This window comes from Nanorana parkeri, unplaced genomic scaffold (genome assembly GCF_000935625.1).
Source record: "Nanorana parkeri isolate BGI_ZX_2015 unplaced genomic scaffold, ASM93562v1 scaffold1163, whole genome shotgun sequence".
NCBI classification, from domain to species: domain Eukaryota; kingdom Metazoa; phylum Chordata; class Amphibia; order Anura; family Dicroglossidae; genus Nanorana; species Nanorana parkeri.
The window spans coordinates 49,580-74,093 of NW_017307431.1; the positions used below are offsets into that span (position 1 = coordinate 49,580).

The 24,514-nt window shown below is 40.8% G+C and overlaps 1 protein-coding gene across 5 annotated transcripts in view; it reads right to left on the reverse strand.

The window, feature by feature from the left end:
• Nucleotides 1–24,514, reverse strand: part of NIPBL (NIPBL, cohesin loading factor) — a 78,630-nt gene that overhangs the window by 12,918 nt on the left and 41,198 nt on the right. For 3 of the 5 annotated variants that reach the window (XM_018568260.1, XM_018568257.1, XM_018568258.1), the window contains 24 exons: nt 22,161–22,241; nt 21,165–21,265; nt 19,165–19,297; nt 18,992–19,074; nt 18,772–18,904; nt 17,904–18,047; nt 15,585–15,674; nt 15,271–15,482; nt 15,090–15,192; nt 13,913–14,011; nt 13,684–13,830; nt 12,968–13,102; nt 12,438–12,536; nt 12,294–12,347; nt 12,100–12,208; nt 11,857–11,993; nt 10,746–10,886; nt 8,225–8,318; nt 6,145–6,299; nt 5,868–5,958; nt 4,720–4,893; nt 4,400–4,590; nt 1,463–1,570; nt 1,177–1,377 (listed from right to left, as the gene is read on the reverse strand). In XM_018568260.1, the coding sequence (XP_018423762.1) occupies nt 1,177–1,377; nt 1,463–1,570; nt 4,400–4,590; nt 4,720–4,893; nt 5,868–5,958; nt 6,145–6,299; nt 8,225–8,318; nt 10,746–10,886; nt 11,857–11,993; nt 12,100–12,208; nt 12,294–12,347; nt 12,438–12,536; nt 12,968–13,102; nt 13,684–13,830; nt 13,913–14,011; nt 15,090–15,192; nt 15,271–15,482; nt 15,585–15,674; nt 17,904–18,047; nt 18,772–18,904; nt 18,992–19,074; nt 19,165–19,297; nt 21,165–21,265; nt 22,161–22,241 (3,015 nt within the window). Of the gene's footprint in view, nt 1–1,176; nt 1,378–1,462; nt 1,571–4,399; nt 4,591–4,719; nt 4,894–5,867; nt 5,959–6,132; nt 6,300–8,224; nt 8,319–10,745; nt 10,887–11,856; nt 11,994–12,099; nt 12,209–12,293; nt 12,348–12,437; nt 12,537–12,967; nt 13,103–13,683; nt 13,831–13,912; nt 14,012–15,089; nt 15,193–15,270; nt 15,483–15,584; nt 15,675–17,903; nt 18,048–18,771; nt 18,905–18,991; nt 19,075–19,164; nt 19,298–21,164; nt 21,266–22,160; nt 22,242–24,514 lie in introns of all 5 variants that reach the window. The other 2 variants (XM_018568256.1, XM_018568259.1) reach the window with 1 other exon arrangement.

Consider the following 24,514-nt stretch of genomic DNA (forward strand, 5'->3'; position numbering starts at 1 on the left):
CTCAGGGGAAGAAAATACTTTTCCCTGAGATGAGATTTCGCAGCAATGCTCTGCTGATGTAACCTTCCCAAGATGCAACACTTTGGCACTTTACATCATTTGTGCCAAAACTGGACAAGGAAGTAGATGAACTCTATTTGCAAGTATATGAAAAACAAGTTTGTTGAACTAATGAATGTAAGACTATTTTAAATCGGCTTGCAGCTGTATTCTGCTGTGATTTTTACTAAAAGGGGGTAAAGATCCACTTTATTTATTTCCTATGCTCTCATGCATAAACACAGGTAATGTTTACATTTGCGATCACTGTCATAAACCATTGCAGCAATCACAACCTACAGAGCCACTCTGAATGGCTCTGTACATTTTGCCTGTCATCCATAATGTCTAATGACAGCTTGCACACAGGCTGTAAACACTGCACTATTTATATATGGCGCTCCAGAAGTAAGGTAAATTATGTTGTTCAAGTTCTGAATTTTCCTCACTTTTAGTCCCAGAGACAGTGAAAAACGCAGCCATTAAACACTGACATGGGTTCTAATCATTCTCTATAATAAAAAAATGGGATTTGGCTTTAGATAATAGTTAACCTGTTCAGTGTTTCAACCCGAACTTCAGGTCCTGAAAGCAGCTTGTATATCTTCACTAACAAAGACTCAACTTTTTACCTGCACTGTACTTTCATGACTTTATTTTACCATTCATTCTTTTTACTGGAAATCATGTGGTACAAATAGCATGTTCCTTCATCTATACATAATTATCCTACAGAACCTGTACACATTTAATGTGCACACTGCTACACTATTCTGCCAGCAGCTTCTTATATGTCAGGCAGTGTACCACATCGATGCAGAACTGCAGCTTACACTACAGTGTAAGTCAGTTTTACAGCCAGTCTGAGCTCAGAGCCTTGAACTCAGAATGCAGAAGTATCAAGACCCAATCAATGTGCTGCACTAAGGAGGAAACCCACAAACGTTTGTAATGGCCATGTGGCAACCCGCAAGTACATAAAGTAGAAACAGCAACAAGGTTTTTAAGTCAAACATATTCTGAAGGAATTACCTACAATAAGCTGGACATATTCACAAAACAATCTCAGAAAAAAAGACCAGAGATTTCCCTCTATAACATGGCACCCAATTTAAGAGTAAAGGTTGTTTTGCATACCGCAGCATCATCAAAGAGGTTGAGCAATGAGATCAGGAAAGCCCGTCTGTGCTGTCGGTTCCCCCGAATCATTGAATAGAGATGGGAGCACAGGGCACTGTTGGACTCATCCTGCCGGAACCCACGCACTATGCGCTTTGCATCAGAAATGATTGCTTGCTGGACCTGGTATGACATCTTTATGCCAGCCACCGCTTTCATCTGTAACAGGGAAGGAAGAGTATTATGGAGCAGCCAATTACACAGCTAAATTACATCACATGGCAGTTACATGTTCTGCACTCACGTGAATGAATCCAGTGTATTTCTTGTCAATCTCTATCAGCTGCTGATCCGATTTGTTCCGCATGGACGGCTCCGGGTCTGTGCCCATTGCAATTAGGTATGGCACACACTAAGAATGGAACAAAAATGAAAGGTCAAGAGAAAACAAAAACAATTTGGAAATGTGGGACCTCATGCTTTAATGTCAATGGACCATACTGACGTTAATTTCACTGTCTATGAAGAAAATGTAACTAGGTTTGAGAATTGCAATCTGGGAAAATTATGTCGTCACAGGCAGGAAAAAAGGCAACCAAATCTCCCCTCTGTCAGTCCTCACTGCACACTAAGTGAGAGGCAGCACCAGGGGCCTGAACCTATACAAGATATTTCTACACAAATATTATAACTACTGTGCATGTGTACGACCCATCTCCAGAACAACATCTTAGTCCAGAAGTACAGGTGAAACTCGAATAATTAGAATATCGTGCAAAAGTTTAATTATTTCACTAATGCAACTTAAAAGGGGAAACTAATAATAGGAGTGCCAAGTACTGAGTACATATACATGCTTATACTTCTCAGAGGTCCGATATTGTTCTATGTACAATCCTTGTTTTATTGATTGCATGTAATATTCTCATTTTCTGAGATTGTGGATTTGGGGTTTTCATGAGCTGTAAGCCATAATCATCACAATTATGACAAATCACGGCTTGAACTATCTTGCTTTGCATGTAATGAGTCTATCTCATATATTAGTTTCACCTTTTAAGTTGCATTAGTGAAATAAATGAACTTTTGCACCATATTCTCATTATTCGAGTTTCACCTGTAAATAAACTGACGACACCTTAACAAAAACTGCATTTTTTGGGGGAGAATGGAAGATGAATTGTCAGAGGGAATTCTGTGATCTTTGTGAGCATTAATAAATACCTGTAATGCTACACTAACACATTACTTACAATAGGTGCATTTAACATGGAAAAAAACAGATATGATACTATGTCAACTTTAAAGGATAGAGAAAAATATAGGTGGCCACCATCAACTTCCTTCAGCTATCTTGCTGGCTGCTTCTCTTTTCAATACTTTTGGTGTTACCGACTCAGAATAAGCATGTCAGGAACATCATAGTGAAGTTACAACTCCTGATCTCCATATTGTTCCAGGTCTGTGACCTTTTCAAAAGGAGAATTGAACAATGAGCCTCTATGCTTCCTTAGTACAAACATTTGGTATATGTAGACCATCAGGAAACATTGGAAGGAAAGGACGTGACCATCAGCAGGACAAAGATTGTGGCCCACTTTGCGGTTGCCGATTGCTACATGCCAGCATGTTTGTCAATTTGAAATGCTTTGCTAAAGACACCGTTTGCGAGTATGATTCATTCAGTTTTTTTTTATTTTTGGGACTAATAAAACAGTATTTCACAAGGAAAAGGCGCTGTTCTTTTTTCTTCTTTGTTTTATAAGGTAGCACCATAGCAAAAGGAGAATTTAAAAAGAAAAAAACTCAGCATAAAGCATGCTAACAGTGAGTGTTCATAGACGGAAACAGGAACATTGCTGCAGCCCGATACCTACAAAAGGAATCCTCAGACATACTGGCCTGACCTAAAAGTGGTGTTGTGATAACTGAAACAGAGTCGTACCCACTGCCCTGTGCATGACCATCGCAGAGAGAGCACCAGTACATTTGAAGAACTGGGAAAAACTGCACTTCATGGCTGACTGGAGTAACTTCCATGAATTCAAAGCTGTTGCACAGCGAACATCAGTATATTAAAGGAATTGGGAAAACCTTCACTCTTTGGCTAGTAAGAAAGTTTAAAAATCTTCCAAAATGAACTAAAAAAAAAAAAAAAAATGAAGAAATCAGTGCCCACTGGAGATTGGATATAAGCCAAGCAGGTGCTGGGTGGGAGAGGTTATAGCCTTAAAGTGAGCTAAATCTTAAAATTACATTGTACAAGTACCTTAACTAGTAACAAGAATGTACCTTATTTGTTTGTCACTCGACAGTAGATCCTCCAATCATCTCTGAGTTGGAGCAGACACTGTCCTTCCTGGAGGGGGGCTACTTTTTGTTCACCATGCTCCCCGCGTGTTGTAAAGTAGTCACCGCTCCAAACTCACTCCTGGGATAGACTACAATCTCAATACAAATGAGTAAAGTAAATGTGAGATTGTAGTCTATCATGGGAGTGAGCTTGAAGCGGTGGCTACTTTACAACACACACAGGGACCATGGGGAACAAAAGTAGTCCCCCTCCAGAAGGAAGGACAGTGTCAGCACCAATTCAGAGCTGCTTTGAGGATCTACAGCCGAGTGATACACAAATAAGATACATTATTGTTAATAGTTAAGGTTCTTTAATTGTTAAGATTTAAAGGAGAACTATGAGGTGAGTGAACACATACCGTTGCTTGCTCACTTTCTGATCATCTCCCTGCAGAGAGCAGTAACTGTCAGTTACCACTCCCCACGCCCATTATGGGGCAATAGCCCGCTATATACTAAGCTTTGGGTCACGGGAGGAGGTTAGTATACAGTATGTCCTCCCGTGACCGGAAAGAGAACTATGGGGAAAAACACTTACCCCATAGTTCTCTGACCGGTGAGTTTGGTTTCACTTTAAAAGGGCAGGCCCTCAGTTTTCTATGTGCCTAGCATCCATTCCTCCTGTAGACTGCAGTATAACCCTAGGTTTTGCTACTATGAAGCTGTGCCCATCAATAGACAATAGAGATAAATGAATAGCGATGACATCTCTGTTTGACTTTGGCAACCGAATGATTAAACTGGAAAATACAAGCACTGTGACACTCACCCCGCAACATCCAGCCAGCCTGACCGCACAAGACAATCTGCACGGCTAAAAGAGAATGCTGCGTGCAACACGCCTTATGCCTCATATCTGTTAAATAAAGTTAATGTCAAATCTCACCTGCACAGGATGAATGAGACCCTGGTTGAGAGTCAAGGCGATGACATTGAGAGCAAAGTGCCGTACACTAGACTGCTTGTGAAAGAAGGACTCCAAGACCTGTTTGAGGTAAAGCTGCATAATGGAGCTGCTCATCCCTGAGGAAATATCTCCCATCTCTTTCAGATCTTCCTGCTTGGAAACTTTTTTCCCTGAAATAAGAGGAGACAAGTTGTTACAAAAGGCACCTACGCCAGCCTCATGCAGCTTTGGGAGACCTAGTGCTATATTCTCATTATCTCTTTAGTAGCAACATCACAGACCGGTCAGGGATTACTCACAGTCTCTGTCTGCTTGCTGCATCCGTGTGTCTTCCTCTTGCAGATAGGTCTGGAGATTCTTCAGAACTTGGATTTTAAGATTTACAGAGCTGCCTTTGTCAGACAGGATATTATTGTACAAGTTTTTTACATCTCCCTCAAACATGAGAATTGGATGCTGAATAAATGTAAACCCTGAAAAGAACAAATGAAGCACATTAATGTAGTGAAATTACATTTTCTGAGTGTGAATCTGTTTCACACGTAATTTAATTATATCAAATTTATCATCCAAAATGTAACTAGGTGAAACAGAGGAAACAACTGCTACTAGGCCCATGTGGTCATGATAAAACTACCAGGACCCCAACGTTTCATAAAAACTGTTCAGCATGTATCTTTTTCCCCATAACCATTTGCCCTACATGTTGTTTATACCTATCTAAATACACTGCCTGGCCAAAAAAAGGTCACACGCTCTGATATTCTGTTGGACCATCTTTAGCTTTGATTACGACACGCATTCGCAGTGGAATCGTTTCAATAAACTTATGCAACGTCAAACTTTTTCCGTTCAGTGTTACATTTCTCACCAAGATCTTGTAGTGATGATGGGAGAGTTGGACCTCTGCGTAAAGTCTTCTCCAGAACATCCCAAAGATTCTCAAAGGGGTTAAGGTCTGGACTCTGTGGTGGCCAATCCGTGTGTGACAATGATGTCTCATGGTCCCTGAACCACTCTTTCACAATTTGAGCCCGACCAGACCAACTGAAGCAACAGATCATAACACTGACCCAAATCCAGGTAGTGTACAATATAGTGCAGGGTCAGGACTATGTAACACACAGAAAAGCTTTCAGATTTCAGAGGTCAGTATTTAGTGTCCCCTTATGCTGTTTAAAGAGTTCCTCTTTGAAGCTTGGTGGTCAATGGTGTGTGTGTGTCCCCTTAAATGTTGGTCATCAGTGGTGAATGCCCTCCTACTGTTGGACAACACTCCAGAAAAGTGACTACCTAATTGCTATTTGTCAATGGTTTGGTAGTAAGGTGGTTAATAGACTAAGCCTAAAGTTACAGATTTACAACAGCTATACAGGTCACAGCACAATACACATCTAGAAGGAACACTTCTCCATGCAAAGGAAATACAATGAATTATCTTTCTTACCAAGACCAATGATGGCTTTTGTCTGCACTTCTTCATCCGAATGCTTTGTAAAATACAACAGCAGCTCCAGGACCTTGTCTTTTATGTTAACCTGTCATGAAAATCCATACATAGAAAACAAATTACATTTCTAGTCTTAAAAACAAAACAAAAGTTGAAGGGAGTTGTACATACAGAGTGTATGTGTAAATGTGTAATAAAGTGTTTAAAGCTATGAAAGAAAGTAAAAGACAAACAAAAGAAAAAAAAAAAAAATTTTACAAACCGCAACATTTACTTTGCTGCTACCCTTGAAGTCCTCTTCATCAAAATCAAAATGGCGACAAAGTGCTCCAACAGTAAAAAGTGATCGCAGGAGAGCCGATTTGTTTGTGGTCAGGACCGTACTGTTTGGGTCTTCCTGATGTTCAGTTTTTAACTTCATAAGTGCACCTAGGAGAAAAAAAACACAATTCCAATATTTTCATTTTATTTACTTTACTTTACTTTATTTGCTTTATTTGCTAGAATGCAACTGCTTAAGAAGTTCAGGTTTGGCTTAAGGACCTAAAGTGCTTGGCAAAAGAAAATTGCAGGTATCCGGGTATTCCTGATGGGAGAAATCTTTTTAAAGTCATATGTGGAACTTCAGATTTTTTTTTTTTTAGAGTGAGAAAGGCTCAGAACCTATTTACATTTTCGTCTGTCTCACCATCAGGGAAATCACTTCCTATTATGATGACAGTAGTCCTTAAGAAATAAAAACAAGGGGAAACGTCTTCAACACAAACACAGCGATAAAAACTTTTTAAAGAGAAATTGACTTGAGTGGCGAAAGGCCAATATTTCAGCTGTCTTTATACCCCTTGAGGAGAATCCACCAGACGTCTTGTCCCAGTGACCACCATCAACGAGACAGGAGATCCCCACAGACAGCTAAACCCTAAAATATTCTAACTTCACCACACTATCTAGAAATATGTTGTTTGGTGTTCCACTTTAGGCCACATGCACACAGGGCTAATGGCTGCAAATGGATCTGCAAACTACCTGCTGCTTGTGGAAAGCTGTATGGATCCACCTATGATTCCTGCTGCAAGAATCTGCAGATTCTTGCTGCAGGAACACACACTGCATTCATTGGTCCCATGTGCATGTGGCCTTAAAGTGGCACTAAACTCAGGAATTACCGTATTTTTCGCTCCACAAGACGCACCCCCCTCCCACCCCCAAAAAAATGAGGGGGAAAATGTGCGTGCGTCTTATGTAGCGAATCCCTATCGCCCGACGGGGAATTTTTTTTGTACATTCAGCCCTGCTCCTGACAAGCAGAGCTAAATGTACAGTGGGAGCCGCTGCTCGTCTAATACAAATGATCTAATTAGATCACATGTATTAAATCGAGCGGCGGCGGCAATCGTGTCCGCTCCTCTGGGGGACCCGTGACCACGGCATAGTAGCTCACCATAAAGCCCCTAGAGCAGACAAAGAACGTCCGTTCTTCGCCTGCTCTGTGTAATTACCGAGACAGTGGCGCTGTAATCACGTACCCTACGTATCAAGTAATTCATGCTGACACATGGTCTCTGTGTGTGTCAGCATGAATTCAGAGATGATATGAATGCCTTTTTAAGATTTAACTCTTGAATTTAGTGTCAGTTTAATATTTTGCCACATTTTCTGTGGCAAATATAACAGAGCCCAAGTGTTATCAATGAAAGCCTAAGTTAATAATTTACACAGCTGCATATTTTAGGCAAGCATGGCAGCTTGGGAGCTACACTTTTCTTATTCAGGCAAGATTGGCAGAGGCTTGTGTGTGGGGAGTATATTCCTCTTACTGCTGGACTTGGACATACTGTATATGAACAATTCTGGCAACAGGATTTTATTTGGTACAGTGCTATATATCAGTATACAAGAAAAATCAACAAAGATCTGTTTCCACTAGATTTGGAGCCATCTGCCAAATCTACCTACTCTAAAAGCAGTTTCTAGATTCTGGGCACCAAAGAGTTCTACTCCGTAACAAAGCACTATAAAAGCGAGCAGACTTTCAAAAGTATTAAGCTGGCCATACACTGCTCAAATTTCAGCCGATTCAGGAATCGTCCGAAAATCGAGCACTTGGTGGCCCTGCGAACAGACTTCGTCAAGTGAAAAATTATCGACCAAATAGTGACTCCATCCTACCAGGTGCAGTCACTGTTCATGTGTTCAGACAGCTACAGGTCTGTTTGAATACAATAGCTGGCAATGGAGATTCCTCCATCCATGCTGTTTAGCATGGAAGGGGGAATTGATTAGTTTTCTCCTGCTCAGCCCGAAGCCTGGTGTTTGGTTTGCTGAAGTCAAATTCTAAAATAGAAAAAACTTACCATAATATCTATTAAAACAGGCCCAGACAAACTTATAATTTTGTGTTGCTTTGTTTACGACAGCCCCTAGGCAGCTCACACAATGCTGTACCACCTGAAGTAAAAACAGAGCAGAGTTTAATGTAAAATAAATAATACAAACATACTAAAATAGTGATACTGATTTACTCCTAAGCACTAAAATAAGTCTATTGAGATGCAAATTGGTTTGCATATTTAAGTTACTTAAAAATAAAAAAAGGTCAAGAAAAATGCAAACATATAGACAAAAGGAAAACTTAAAATGAATAAGAAACACTGCAGAGAAAATCATGGGATTGAGTTGAAAACTGGCAGAAAGGAAAGTCCAGGTGATGCCTAAAGAGTTCAGCTGCTATTTATCTGCAGACAATCTGAAAGCTTAAACCCTATTGGCTGCTCTGGATACCTCAGCATTTCTATTTCAATTCACTGCCATATGCGATTGTTAACTTGTAGTGAATAGGAGGTCTGGTATGACGTCCAGTTTTACAGAAGTCAGATATTAGTGTTCACAATAATCCACATAGAAAGATTAAAGCTGAAGCTTTATGTAATCTTAAAAATAAAAAACTGTTACATAGAAGGAAGTTGTACTATATAGATAGCCATGGAGAGAAAGACGAGAAGGGGTGAAGGGGGGGAAAAAAAAAAAGCACAGTGACGACACAAGTCTTTCATTCTGGAAGCAGTGCGTTTACATCCTTTCTTCCTGTAGCAACTGCTTGTGGTCACCATTGGAGGGAGATGAATGGAAAAACCTTGTATTGGAATAAATGAGGCTTGTCAATCTTTTTTCCATACACCCCCTTCCCTATTAAACTCCAGCAGAACATACTGCTTTAACAAAACAATTTGAACAATTCTTTGAGGCCGATGGGCCCCTGTGCATAAAACTCCTCAACTGCAAAACAGGTTTCCCTTGCAACTGACTTTAAGCAGGCTGTAGTAGCAAGAATTAAGAATAAGCGCTGAATCCTTTGACATATACTGTATTTCCACTTTTTCAGTCAAATTTGAGAAACCCCCTTTATATGTTCCCATTTTAAAATATGTCTTATCTTTTAGATGTTTCTTTGGAGCAGGCCTTTAGAAAGACTGCAAGCTACTCTGAACAATCTTAAAGTGAGTCTGTACCCAATGCAAAGCTGGGAGAGAGAAAGTTTCCCTCAATAACATCTAGCTTACAACTGATGATGCGATCTGTCAAACAGGACAGACAGCGTTAACTGTGATAATTATTAACTCCACAGCCCCCTCCCTGGACCGACGGTGTTCCATTCTATTTTAAAACTGAAGATGAGATTTGCCAGCACATTGTAGACAATTTTGGTAAACATCCACTCCCCATCCCCCCACTTTAAGGCTACATAGCAGGAGAAAACTTCAGCTATCACAAAAGTTAAAGGAAAGCAGCAATCTTTAATTTTTTTAAAGTATTGTGATAACAAAAATATAAAGTTGGTATTATCCCAATTTGGTTGGTGGAAATTAGGGATGCACCGATACTAGTATCGGTGCTGATGCTGAGTATTTGGGTGTGTACTCATACTACCTAAATGCTCCGATGCCTAGACCGATACTTGCTGTATCAGGAAGCCGGGCAACGCGTCATTACATGCTACCCAGCTTCTGATTTGCCGGAAAGCCGGCTCCATGCTTTCTAGTAACATAGTGACGAGAAGCATGGGGGCAGCTTCCCGGCTAATCGGGAAGCCGGGTGGCAAGTCATTACACGCCACCTGGCTTCCTGAATGGTACTCAGTATCGGTGAGTACTGAAAAAATAATAATATCGGTACTCGATACCATAATACCGGTATCGGTGCATCCCTAGTGGAAATACACTTTACAGTAAACCTTCGGGCACACTTTACCTTGTCCCTCTTGGTGTATGTATGCTGTTTTTATAATTTAATTGCCCAGGTATCCCCCGAATCCAGCCACACTACGATATGCAAATAAACAATCACAGCTTACATGGTCAATATTTGAATGACCACTCCTGCGCCAGTGCCTTGATTTTGGCTGCCAAATACAATAGGCGACCTTGCTGGCCTAAGGAAAAATCAGGGAGCAGGACAATTATGAGATCCTAAATTTGAATGATACCTGGGAGCTGTGTAGATAAACTCTGCATATTCTTGAGCTGACAGGATTACTTTAAAATCAAGCACATTAAACAGCATTTCTGTAGACCAGGGAGCCCAGGCTACCACTGAAATGTATGCTGCATGCACTTTTTTTTTCTGACCGCACCAGACCAGAACGCAGATATTGATGTGCCACTCGTTCAGGTGTGACTGATCGCACTGCGGCCGGAGGGCGTGGCTGCGGTGCCAGTGACTTCAATCCACCGCCATGCCCCCTCCAGCACCAAAACAAAGTGAGCAGGCAGTGATGCGATCCAATGCTTTTCGGCCACAATCAGGTCGGAAAGCACTTAGGGTGGTGTGAACAACCCCTTTAAAAAGGAAAAAAAACAAGACAGTTAAGCATCTTACAGTCATGCCATATTTGATGATGAGCTTCATTAGATCTTCTTCCATCGTAGCAAGGAACGTCTCGCTAGGGTGCTCCATCAATGGCACGACTAGTTCCAAGATTTTTGCAACATTGCATATCACCACGAAATCATTCTGAGTCTGAGGAATAAAATGAGTTGATGTCAATAGATGGATATTTATTTTAACAAAGTATGTATGTTCTTGTTGAGAATGGTGAATAAGAGAGAAAAATAAGGCTTAGACTGTAGCCTGTGAAAAAGGAATATAAGACCTAAGTAGAGATGGATTTGATCAAAAGAGACTTTGAGGGAAAATTAAAATCCGTTTTCAGACTGGGACTCAACTGACTAAAATTACTAAACAGACTCCTATTGCATTAATGTCTATAGGACAAATTAAATTTTGGGAGGGACAAAGTGGAACTGATGTTACTGGACAGTTCCATTTTCCGTGTGCTCTCTGAGCCTTGGTGGCAGAATCTATGCCATTTTATGGTTGTACCACCACTACAACATAATAGAACTTTTACCCTAATTGAGTCCAAGATTACATGCCAGATATCAGAAATGCAGCCTGGAGTGCAGTCATATAAAGTTAAGGCATACTGATTAGTGTTAATGATTATCGATGGAAAGACGATGTGCCTTGGCTTCAACGTTAGTTTAAAAATAGCGCAGTGCCAAATATGACCACTAGATGGGGGAAGATACAAAAGTTCTGCCACCTGCAATTGCCTTTGCCAATTTCCCCTCCGTCATTATTTAGCTCAGGTAAGGTAATACAATAAGCTCATTATTTTTGCAATAGCTTTTAACAGCATTAATGTCAGAAAAAAAATGGGGGGGGTGGGGGTGTAAAACAAAAAAGAATATTATGATTAAAAGATAAAGTGAGTCAACCAATTACTCCTGTCAACAAACCCACAGATCAAATGCTGTCTTTTTTTCATTATTATGAAGCCCGGTCACAATCAAATCATGACATGCTTGATTGACCACAATATAACTTAAATGCATGTGTACTACAGCCTCATGTGTTAATCAAGAACATAGCATGAAATAAAAAAGAAAATCTCTGAATAAAAGCAACACAAATTTGAATTACTTACACTACATTTAGTGGTAAGGTATGGCTGCATGGTCATGGCGTGTTTTACCATTAGCTGAGGCCTTATTTTGCTGAATAAGAACAGAGTGGTAATACAAGCAACCAACCGACCCGAGTTCACACCCTTGTTGTCAGAGTCTGCAACACACAGAAAAAAAAAAAGAAAAAAAAAAAGTTACGTTCTGTGGGTAAACATCCTCCTGTAAAACAAAGCTAAACGGAGAGTAAAAAAGCAAAATTGTACCTGTCATGGACTCCTCATACTTTAGTATGTGCTCTACCAAATTGTCAACCAGCTGTGTACACGCTTTTTTCACAGGTTTGTACGTGGCGTCCTCCTCTGTTTTTAAAAGCTGAGGAACACAAGAAGACCCATTAATCATGCAGTGCCCACATAGGCAATGCTAAATATTGAGAACAGAGATCATTTATACTCACATTTTGAAGTAGCTGCTCAAACCAGTCATAGCCAGTGTCCTTGCAAGCTGCAACCTGCACAAGGATTACCAGAAATCACATCATCAAATGTATACTTCTATAAGGAAACACACTTTTCAAAAAGAAAAAGAAACCTTCACCCACCACATCTGTTATGTTGAGGATCTTTCTGGTCATTGCTGTCTTATCATTTTGAGGGGTTGGAGTGAACCAGAGTTTCTGGAATGTTTCATTTACTAGTTTCTAAAAACAAAAAAAAGAGAAAGAAAAGAAAAGGCGGACAGTGATGAATGTCATACCATAATGTTAAAGCAATCCTGTCGACCATTTTTAATAGTAAAGACCACCCTGCAAAGCAAACAATGATAACCCAACTACCCGACTGCCAGTAGCACAAACTATGGTGTTAAAGAAATAATATTGCTGAAAAATATTCTAAATTTGACACTTCTGAAAATGTCGGATGCTGGAGGCCCCTACTGCACTTTGATTCCATCCACTGGCCACCTATGTCAATACAAGACACTGTAGTGACATGGGGGCCTGCGGAAGGAACCACAGACCACAGCAGTAGTTGACCTTAGCAGGCAATGCTTGTAGCAAAAACAGACTGTGGAGATGTTCATGATCATACATAATTGGGGGACACACACACACACTTTCTCAAGCTTTACCTTAATGCCTTCTTCATCGTTGACTCTGCGGATCATCTTTACACACATCTCTGTGATTTTTGGAAACGTTGGTTGTTCCAAGCAGATATCCCGCAAGATCTTTATCACCCTCTTTCTTACACTAATACCAGTGTCCTGTAAAATGGGAGAAAAGGGAAGTCATTAGCTTATAAAATGAACTAACTGGAACTAACCTTGCCATCATTCAACTGGCAAATGCCAAACCTCATTAGTCAGTAGGGGCTCTGCCACTGGACTGAGATGGTGGGAGGGGCTGGATATAGTAGGTGCCTTGGACAAAAAGCTAAGTCTCTTTTACAGCCCGAGCATGGAAAACAGGGGCCACACAGGGATTACGTGAAGTTTTTCACAGAGTACTGGCAGTACGCAGTGCCTGCACTTTAGCATTACAGTAAGCTAAATCTGATCTTATATCCAACATGTACACCAAGTTTTGACAATATAAATAAATTAAATGAAATGTCATTTTCTCTCAGGGACAATAACTATCATCACTAAAGAATTGTTTTTATTTTAAAAGGATTAATTATTGAAAATACAATGCAAGCAAAGTCCATGGTAATTATTAAAGCAAAAAGAACTGTTATAAATGTCAAAGTTCCTCTCAACAAAGAAGTGTAGATTAAAAATGATGTATACAGCACAGCAGATAAATGCACAAGACCTACACAGCTCCACAGGACATTATCACTCACCAGAATCCTCTCAATGAGCATATCATAATACTGCTCGGCCAGCTGAGGTCTACACAGTACGAAGCGTCCCAGTAACTCCACAGCTGCTTCTCTCACACTGGTCGAATTGTCCATCAGCCTCCCATGCACACCTCTCTGCATATCCAGCTGTTGGAGGTAAACACATGCGTCACTTACAGCACTGAATGAGCAAGCACTACTTTTCAGGACCACAGGATGCAGAACTTACCCTGGCAAGGATGCTTGGATCCACAGCTACCACCTCAGACAAACACTTCATGGCTTTCGTTCGGACTGCAATTGCATTCTCCCCAAGTACCCGCAGAATCTGAAAAAGCATGTAAGCACCCCTTAATGTCAAAGCAAGCAAGGATACCAAATGTAAAACCTGAGTAATAAGTATTAAGAAAAAACTCAAATGTAAGGTGTTGCACTATAAAATCTGAATTGAGCAATGCCTCCAACAATGTCAGCAGTGCTTCAATAAATCAAATGTACACAGTTGAACACCAGCAGTTTGCCCCTGGTAACAGTTCTCTGGGAAAAGCTGGAAGTGACTTTAGCAATGCGAGATTTTGAAGACAGCCAAAGGAATGTTTTATCAGTTGTTTGAACCCCCTAATTTTATAAACTTTAAACAAGCCAAGTGTGTTGTTTTAGAAAAAACCTCCACTACAAACGCTTCAAGCCATGTAGTGCAGACAACAATCTCCATGGGCTCTGAACCTAGAGAAAATATTTATTCCTTTTCTATTATAAAGAAAAGGGAATACATAATTGGTTCCTTTAGGCCCCATTCACACAGGCCGTACGCCCCCCTACGCTCACCTCAAGTGGACGTCCGTGAGGGTGAGCGTAATCGTACGCGGACTGGATGGATCCTGTCTGCGTCCGAGCCTGGAAACAGGCACCCGCACTTTAGGTGAGCGTAGGGGGGCGTATGGCCGCGTAGTCCCATAGAGAAGGACGGGGTGTCCTTCCCAGGAGCTGCCCGATACGGCCGTGCACACAGCACGGAGCTGTACGTGCCGGCCGATTCCTGTGTGGATGGGGCCTTAGAGATTTCAAAATCTTCACATATTAAAAAGAAATTTAAAAATATCTGTTCCTACAATAGACAGAAGTTCATTTTTACTACAAACATTTAATTTTACCAACATAAGTATCATAGCTGCATAGTATTTGAGGTTGAAGAAAGACACAGGTCCATCAAGTTGTATACGAATCCCTGTGTGATCTTGTTTTTAAGAGTACCTGTACCCCTGTATGTTACAGTCTCTGAGGAAGGTATCTAAATGCAAGGTATCAATTAAAGCAAACTTGTGGGCAAAGCATATGCTCACTAAGCGTTCCCCAGATCACTAAATGAACAACCAAATGATTAGAGTAGGATTTAGTATATTTACCTGGGTCAAATAAATATCAAAGCTCTGGGCAAACGGCCTCATAGAGGCCAAATAGCGCACAATCAAACAAGCATCATCGTAGTCGACTATGTCAGAATTTGACCTGTAAGAGAGGGATGAATGTGTTACAGTGCTGAAGCAAAACAAATCCAGTGAAAGCCAACTTCTATTTGGTCCTTACTTCAAAGTGCTAAACTGTGATGGTGGTGTTTTAATGATGCTACGGAGGAACTTTTTCCTTTTTTCCGCTCTCTGCATTATATCTCCCGTGGATTCGACATCTTTTGCATGATGTGCTCCATCAGAGTCTTCATCCTTCTGGGATTTCATGGCTTTCTCTGTCTCCATTGTAGTGTCACGGAACCACTGTGCTATATAGAACTTCCGAGAAAACTGAAGGAGGAGACAACAGAATGTGTGTTTACCTTAACGCTACATCTCTTCATGGAGGCATAAGATGTCCCTATTGATATCTGGACACAAAGATAGACTTACCACTAGTGATGGATCGGTCTCGGTGTTCTCCTCTAGATAATCTAACAGAGCCTTTTGGAGCTGTTGGATCTCATCTTCCCCTTCAGGAACCTGCAGAAAATAACAAAAGCAATATATAATGAAATATGGTCAAAAACCCCTCAGGGAATAAGTAGATAATGGAAATCCTACTGACATGGATTAGGAATAAGAAACCCCACAAGTCTCTGAAGTATGTTGTGGTGAGGAAGTGTGATGCCTGTGACGCATGTAAAAGGCATAGGAGCTCATCAGGAAAAAGGAGACTCCTTAAATTGATACATGTGGGAAATCTGAGGGTTCCACCATCTCAGCATTCAGCTGCCCTAGAGGCTTGTGAATGTGACCAGCTGAATGACATTTTATAAGTACATTTAAGACAGCGGTGACCCTCTAGAAAATGGGCTTTAAGATTTAATACTTTCCTAAATTTCCACTGTAATTTTTTTTTCCGTTTAACCATTGATGACAAGGGTTGTTTAACCCCCTTCCTGTCCAGGCCATTTTTTAGTATTCAGTGCTGCAGTACTGAAGTTAATTTTGTACCATTTTTGGGGGACAGATAGAGCTTTCTTTTGGTGGTATTTAATCAGCTCTGGGGTTTTTATTTTTTACTATACAATGAAAAATGTACCAAAAATCTTGAAAAAAAATCATTTTTTCCCTAGGTTATGAAACATTACCTACATTTTTGATAAAATATAAAAGCCGGGGTCACGTTGGGTAAACAGACACCAAACATGTCAAGCTTTAAAATGATGCGTGCCCGCGAAATCGCAAAAACTACCATATCTAAAATTGGCCATAGGCAACACTTTAAAAGCTTTTACCACTCATCAGTTTAGAGTTAACAGTGATTGGTGGCCCTAAAATGATTGCTCACAACATGTGAAGCGCAATCATCATTTTCGCATGTAGGCACACCGGACGCATGTTTGTGTGTGTATGGGGGGCGGGGAACTTTAAATAACTGAAGCAGAGATCTGCTTCAGCTTCTCTCCAGGTCCTGTAGCTGAAGAATGACAGCTGAATGTGGAAGTGATGTAATATACATCACTTCTTGCATTCAGAGACCGGCGGGGAGATCAGAGGGAGATCGTGTGCTGATCTCCCTCTGAACTCCGGTGACTAAAGCCACTTAGCCAGTCCTGGGCTCGCACCGGGCACAGAGAAGCTTGGGATCGGCGGCGGTGTGGGGGCTGCACACCCACATGCATAAAACAAGAGATTATGGCTTTACAGCCGCCGGAATGGTTGTATGTAAACAGCCATCAACGGCTCTTTACAATTCAAGCAGATTTCCCGATACGGCACGCATGAGCGGAGATGCAAGGACGTTTAAAAACGCCAAGAAGCCACCGTCCGGGCCGTTTAATTAGAACGGCCGGGTGTGAGGTGGTTAAATCTTTTTTTAAATCCCAGATAAGTAAACACATTATAATGAAGAGTTCAGGAATCAACCAACCCAACCATGCGCATATTAACGAAGTGGAAATGTCAAATGGTATTTTTGGTGGATTTAGTAGGTGGTAATACAGATAAGACACTGGTTCTTCTCCTTTCTTATCGTCTATAGAAAAAGAAAAAGGGTGAAGTTCCCATTTTAAGAATAATAATTTTGGAGCTTTTGTCAGTTCCTGTTCCAGAAACAAAAGGAAGTTAATCTTGCCAAATTCTTCTATTCCTATTTCCCAATTTGAAAGAACTGTAAAACTATAGAACTTGATTCATTCTCTGTCCTGTTGATACTGGTCAGTGGGACTGACAGTGAGAGTGAAGCCTCCAAAAAGGGGCAAAACATGAAAAGAACCTGGCAATGGTTTAACCCTTACCCTGCTGTGTCCAAAACTAGAGAAGCATGAATAGAATCTTCATTACATGAAGATGAACTTTAATGCGGCAAAAAAACATCAGTTTCACAACATTATCTCAAGGTATAGGAGCCCACAAATATCAGCCATGTATTCATTAAAATTGCTCTTGTATAAACTGGTGACAGAAGTTGGACAGTATTGCAATAGACCCCAGCCAGTTATAAAAGCTGATGGTGCCTTACGATCTTCTCCTCAAATCAAGTTTTTAGATTTTGTTTGTAATATTGTTTTGTATTACTACTATTACAGCAAAACATAATACATTGTACAACTGGGAAATATGATCAGTTTTTTATTTGGCAGTACATGGTTGTTTTTGAGCTGGAATAATTTGATATTTCCATTTGTCAATTAAATATCACAACAGTGCAAAAGTAGTAAGGAATATAGCAAGGATACGTATATGGCAGACACATCCCTTCTGTACCTGTTTGAGGATCCTATCTATTGATCCTTGGTCCATTTTGCTGGTAACTGCATCCTTCCTGAGTCGCGCAGCCACAGTACCCAAGTAATCTAAGGAAGCCACACGAAGTGCCATCTCTGTTGATTTGTTGCTAAACTGATGAACCTAAAAACAGACAAAAATTAAGTGTGCATGAAGAGTGTTGTAAACACAGCTGAAAAGACCAGAAGTGACCACACACTATTACATGAAACTGTGGGCAGTAACAGAGATAATAGACATTAAATTTTCATTTAATTCTGAATGGATATTACGAACTTTGTTAAATTCGGACATCCGGATGCATCAGAATTCTAACGCGTCCGCATGCGAGCTAATCCAAATGCTCGTTTAACGAAAATTGTTATCCGTCCAAATTTCGTTCAAAACTAAATTCAGACATGTGACTGTCCTTTGGCCAATCCGATTTTTTTGGGGCTGTTGGGGGTTGCATTACAGGCACGGTCATGTGACTTAGTTCCAAATTGAAAATCTGGACAGATCAGAAATCTGAATAAAAGAACAGAATCAAATTTCAGATCCAAAAAATGAAAGAAATAAAAATCTGAATGGATCCGAAATGAAACAAATTTATTGTTTGGTTATATGTCTGAGATAACAGAACCACGGGGTTAGCAGATAATACCAGCAGGTGGCGATGGTGGACTCTGTAACAGCAGACCTGTGAGAACCTACAATACGAGGTTTCTTCTATGAGAATTTACACAAGTGCAAAACAGGGGAATAACCCTCTTTAACCAATTTACATCGGCTTAACCAATTTACATCGGCTTAACCAAATGTGACCAATAAACAAGCCGTATAATTTTTTTAAAAAAAGAAGTCCTACCAACAATCTTCCCAACAAGCTAAGCAAGAGTTCAGCTGCTGGCCACTCGGGTTTGTTCACAGTAGAGAGAAGGTCCTGTACAAAGTTCTCGAACAGCGGCCTGTAATCCTCCTCCCCTTGCTTGCTCCCACATCTAAGAAACAACATTGTGAATACATCAAAAACCAAATAATTGACATGAAGGCAAAATGTATGCAATAAAATGAAAAGGTCTACCAACTTTTTGAGGAAAATAGAAAGAAAGTTTTGAGCGGTCCTCATGGCTGTTTCATATGAGTTGGTGATGAAAACATCCTGGTCAACCTGGAAAGATAAGAGACATAAGAATTACTAACCCCATGTTATACACTTTAAAAACTACATGGAACAGAATTTCAAGATGGAAAGTCCTACCTTCTTGTTGCACTCTTCCTCTGCGTGATCTCTATCTGATGGTAGGTGGACCACACACTGTATTAACTGCAAGACTAGTGCTGTCACCATCTGAATGTACATAGCTTCCCCATCATCGTCACTGCTGTTTAACCTGGTTGTGGATAGAGTCAATGTTAAAGTAATAAGCAGAGCACATGCTGCCACAAGAGAAGGTTAAGGCAAAGATTTTTGTAAGAGTATTTACAAAACTGTTCTTATACAGACATATAGGGGAATACAGTGCAGGAAGATACTACCAATTGAAGTAGAACTGCCAGAACAACTAGGACCTGTCACAGCCATGGCTTTAGTTGCTCAACCACCAAAGACAGCGTTGGTTCCAGGAAGTGATGTCACTGTGCATTATACTGCAGAGGTAGACTCTGAATGCTACAACTCTGCAATACTTTTGGGCTCTAGGCAAATACAATTCCAAAGCAGAATAAAACTTCAGCTGTAACACAACAGCGGTAAAGTCAGTTTTCCAGGCAAGACAATAAAGCTTAACAGATGTGTTTTGTGGCAAAAGTAAAGTTGCTGTACACAGTAACTGGATTACATAAAGCAAAAGACGAGACGAGCTGGGTTCTGATGAAGGGGGCGTTGCCTCTGAAACATGTTAACCCGTGGAATACTTGGGGGTAGACGACTGTGGTTTAACATCAATACTCGAGCTCGTCTTTGTTCGTGATTTCGTTTTACATGCCCCATCCTTGTTACATGCCTGTGTTCTACAGTTGTTTCTAAGTACAGCCCTAGCTGTGTGCCTTCTTTTTATTAAATACTGTTTTACATTATGGAGGCCCTCCTTTTTGCTTTATGTTTCCCAGTTTGTCGGTTGCCCTGACCAGTGGGAGCTGCATCACTAGTGTTACTAGTTTGTGTGCATACAAGTCGCGGGTGCTGGCACCGGTGTTTTTTTTTGCTTTTCCTCTAGTAACTGGATTACTGCAATTTCCCAGTACAAAATGGTACAACATGACTGCGCATTATCCTGCTGGTAGTAGACATCAGAAGATGGGTACACTGTGGTCATAAAGGGATGGACATGGTCAGCAATAATACTCAGGAAGGTCGGGGCGTTTAAACGATGCTCAGTTGGTACTAAGGGACCAAAGTGTGCCAAGCAATATCCCCCACACCATTACACCACCAGACTGAAACATTGATACAAGGCAGGCTGGATCCATGCTTTCATGTTGTTTACATCAAATTCTGACCCTACCATCTGAATGCCGCAGCTGAAATAGAGACTCATCAGAACAGGCAACGTTTTTCCAGTCTGCTATATTACAATTTTGGTGAGCCTGTGCTAATTGTAGCCTCTGTTTCCTGTTCTTAGCTGACAGGAGTGGTACTCAGTGTGGTCTTCTGCTGCTGCACCCCATCTGATTCAAGGTTCAATGTGTTGTGCATTCAGAGATGGTATTCTGCATACCTTGGGTGTAACAAGTGTTTTTTTGAGTTATTGTTGCCTTTTTATCATCTCGAACAAGTCTGCCCATTCTTCTCTGACATCAACAAGGCATTTTTGTCCACACAACTGCCACTCACTGGATATTTTCTTTTTCTGACCATTCTCTGTAAACCCGAGAGATGGTTGTGCGTGAAAATCCCAGTAGATCAGAAGTTTATGAAATACTCAGACTAACCCGTCTGGCACCAACAACCATGCCACGTTCAAAGTCACTTAAATCCCCTTTCTTCCCCATTCTGATGCTCGGTTTGAACTTCAGCAAGTCGTCGTCACCACGTCTAGATGCCTAAATGCATTGAAATGCTGCCATTTGATTGGCTGACTAGCAATTTGTGTCACCAAGCAATTGAACAGGTGTACCTAACAAAGTGGCCGGTGAGTGCACAATACCAGTGATTGCAAACACTTGCAAATATTTGAGCTAAAATTTGTACAATCTAACATGTGGCACAAACATTAAACAAAGTAGGTGACTTAGGTTTCCATAAAAGAAATAGAATACCTAAAATTACGCAAGCTTCTTTTACTTGTTGGTAGCCTAGCAAGCGAGGTGAAGAGTTCCTCCAGAATAAGCTGCCTGTGTTTCTCGTACCTGGAAAATACCTGTAAAGAACAGAGTGTAAGGAAACCGTGGCATGAGTCTAATGACAGATAAAGCAAAACAAATGGCAAACGCATTCATCAACTTATCACCAGCTTTACAGCAAGGTGCACATGGAAGGGCTTTATACAGTACAACAGCAAAACGTTTCCCAGCACACTCACCAGCCAGCATGCAAAAAAACTTGTCTCACCGCTAAGGTTAAAAACAGAGGTTTGGATACACGTGTTCTGCAGACAATGTGAAAGCCGCACAGCCGCGTCACGCCCCTCCGTATAGTGCGGTCCTAACTGTAAACTAGTAGAGTCTCCATCTTGGAGCACATGTAGCAAAAGATAAAATTGGGCTTCCTCCTGACAAACCTGCACCCAATTGTATCTTTTGCTACATGTGCTCCAAGATGGAGACTCTCATAGTTTAGAGTTAGGACCGCACTATATGGAGGTACCTTGACGCGGCTGTGCGGCTTTCACATTTTCTGCAGAAAATTTTCTGCTGTATCCAAACCTCTGTTTTTAACCAAAGCGGTTAGACAGGTTTTTTTTTGCATGCTGGCTGGTGAGTGAGCTGGGAAACTTTTTGCTGTTGTAATGACAGATAACGATGCAACCATTTCAATATCTACAAGCAGAAGCATGTCTATTTCTCAGCTTTAAGAAAATGAAAATACAAAGTTATATATGAAAAAACTAAACTTAATGTGGGCAAAATCAATAGAGGTAATGATAATTAATAAGTTGGCCATTCTGTATATATGGCATACATTATATTGTGCCCTAAATAAACTACTGCCTAGGATGAAATGTTAGGATGCGTCTGAAACCAGGGTCATTGTTTTTTAAGGTTAGAAGGTGTGGAAACAATGAATGAGCTATAAGAAAAAATTAATTTTCATACCGCAGTAACCTGCTTGATAGCACACAGCTGCAACTCACTGACATTTTCTACAAAGAAAGGTGTTATCCCCATTGAAGAAACCTGCCAACAAAATGAAAGACATTACAACAACAAAGATTGAAGGGTCAGTCACAAATAACAAACATTTTTTGTACAGACGGAGTTTGGGACCACCTGCTGGCTAGTTATAACTTAGAAAAGGTGATAACTCCATATCAAAGTTTTGAAATTTTTGAACTTTGTGCCTTTGGTGACTAACTTTATCTTGCCAAAAAATATGCAATTTGGTTATACTCTTCATAATATAAAACAAAAAAGGAGAAAAGTGAGGAAACCTCAGATTTGTGAAGACAGGTATGCAGACCTAGAAACCCATAAAAAGTGTTCGAGAGACCGATAACAGAGTCCTTAGGGTGAAACTCAGAGGCCACTTTATTAGACGCAACAAATTATTAATGCAAATAGTCAAACAGTAAATCACGTTTCTGCAAATCAATCACTAATTAGGGATCAACCGATATGGATTTTTTGGTACCAATACCCATTATTGGCCACATTTCAGGCCGATAACTGATATCATGTACATGGAACGTGGCCAATAATGGGTATCGGTACAACAAAACAACAGATGGCATGGAAATGAATAGCTAAGCTGCTATTGCAAATTACAATAGCAGGCTGGCTATTGCACCTGCCCACTGCTGCTGTCAATCAGCAGAGGAGGACCTGAAGGAAAACAGACGCTGTCAAAACCAAAAATTATAAAAATCATATAGGGGAATTAGGAGATAGCATGGTAGCTAATGCTTCCCCTGCTATCTGATGTTTTTTCTTCTTTGCATTCTGACAGTGGCCAACGGCTGCTTTCAAAATATTGGAACAGGGCTCAAATTAGCACAGTATTTATCGGCAATATCAGTCACCGATAATTAGAAAATCTGTAAATATCAGTCCTGATTATTGGCAAATCCGATAATCGGTCAACCCCCGATACCGAAATCATGCAGTCCTGCTTTCAACTGTTCAACAGGATTTATATAGTGCAAACAGTTTGCGCAGTGCTTTACATTGCAATTATAATACAATTCAAGACAAGATGGTAAGGATGGCCCTGCCTGTGAAAGCTTAAAATCTAGAAGGGAGGGGCAAGTGATACACGAGGAGGTAGCTGTGTGGGGTTGAATTGTTTGAGAACGTGATGGTTCAGTGGTTAGGCTGTGTTGGGATAGGCTTCCCTGAAGAGATGAGTCTTAGGTAAGGAGTTCCAAAGAATGGGGGGAGACTCTAGAGAAGTACTGGAGGCGAGCATGGGAGGAGTTGAAGAGGGAGCTGAAGAGCAGGAGGTCTTGGGAGGAGCGTAGGGGGACGGTTAGGGTGATACTTTGAGACAAGGTTGGAGATGTAACCTGGGGCAGAGTTGTGGATGGCTTTGCAAGTTGTTGTTAATATTTTGAATTTTATCCTTTATGCTATTGGAAGCCAGTGCAGGGATTGGCAGAGGGGGGTGCAGACACTGAGCGGTTGGTTACGTGGATAATTCTGGCAACAGCATTCATGATAGACTAAATGGGGGAAAATCTGTGTAGAGGTAGGCCAATGAGGAGGGAGTTACAATAGTCGAGACGAGAGATAACAAGGGAGTGGATAAGCAGCTTTGTGGTTTCATTGGAGAGGAAGTGGCGTATTTTGGATATGTTACGAAGGTGAAGACGGCAGGATTTGGATAGGGATTGGATGTGGGGAAGAAAGGTGAGGTCCGAGTCAAGGATGACACCTAGCACCTTGGCACGGGGGGAGGGCTGGATAGTTGTGTTCTCAATCATGACCGAAAAGTTGGGGGAGGGTGCGTGCGGGTGGATACCATGAGCTTAGTATGGATATGGTTTAAGATGTGGGGAAGAATTATCTCAGAAAATGCCAACAATTTTGAATTTGTAAACACTAGGGGAGTTTATAGAGCAAACAGCATTCAGTGAGCAGCAGTTCTGTGGAGGGAAAAAAAATTAACGAATTGCCAGACTGGTGCAAGTAACAGTGATCCACAACTATTCAAATAATTGTTCCTTATTACAATAGTGTGCGTGCAAAGGGACCTCTGCGGAAACACGACACATTTATGGAGATAATGGGTAACAAAAGATCACACAAGGACAGGCTAAAGTGAGCACAAGATTCAAAAACTGGACTGAAGGATGGCAAACACTGCATTACATTGCAGATGGTAAGGTAGGAATTTATTATACACAGCAAACATTTTTGGTATCAAGTGTAATAGCAGGGTTTGATTACACTATAGAACTAGTACATTCCTAGTATACCAGGGGCATATGCAGATGGCCATAAAAGAAGAACAT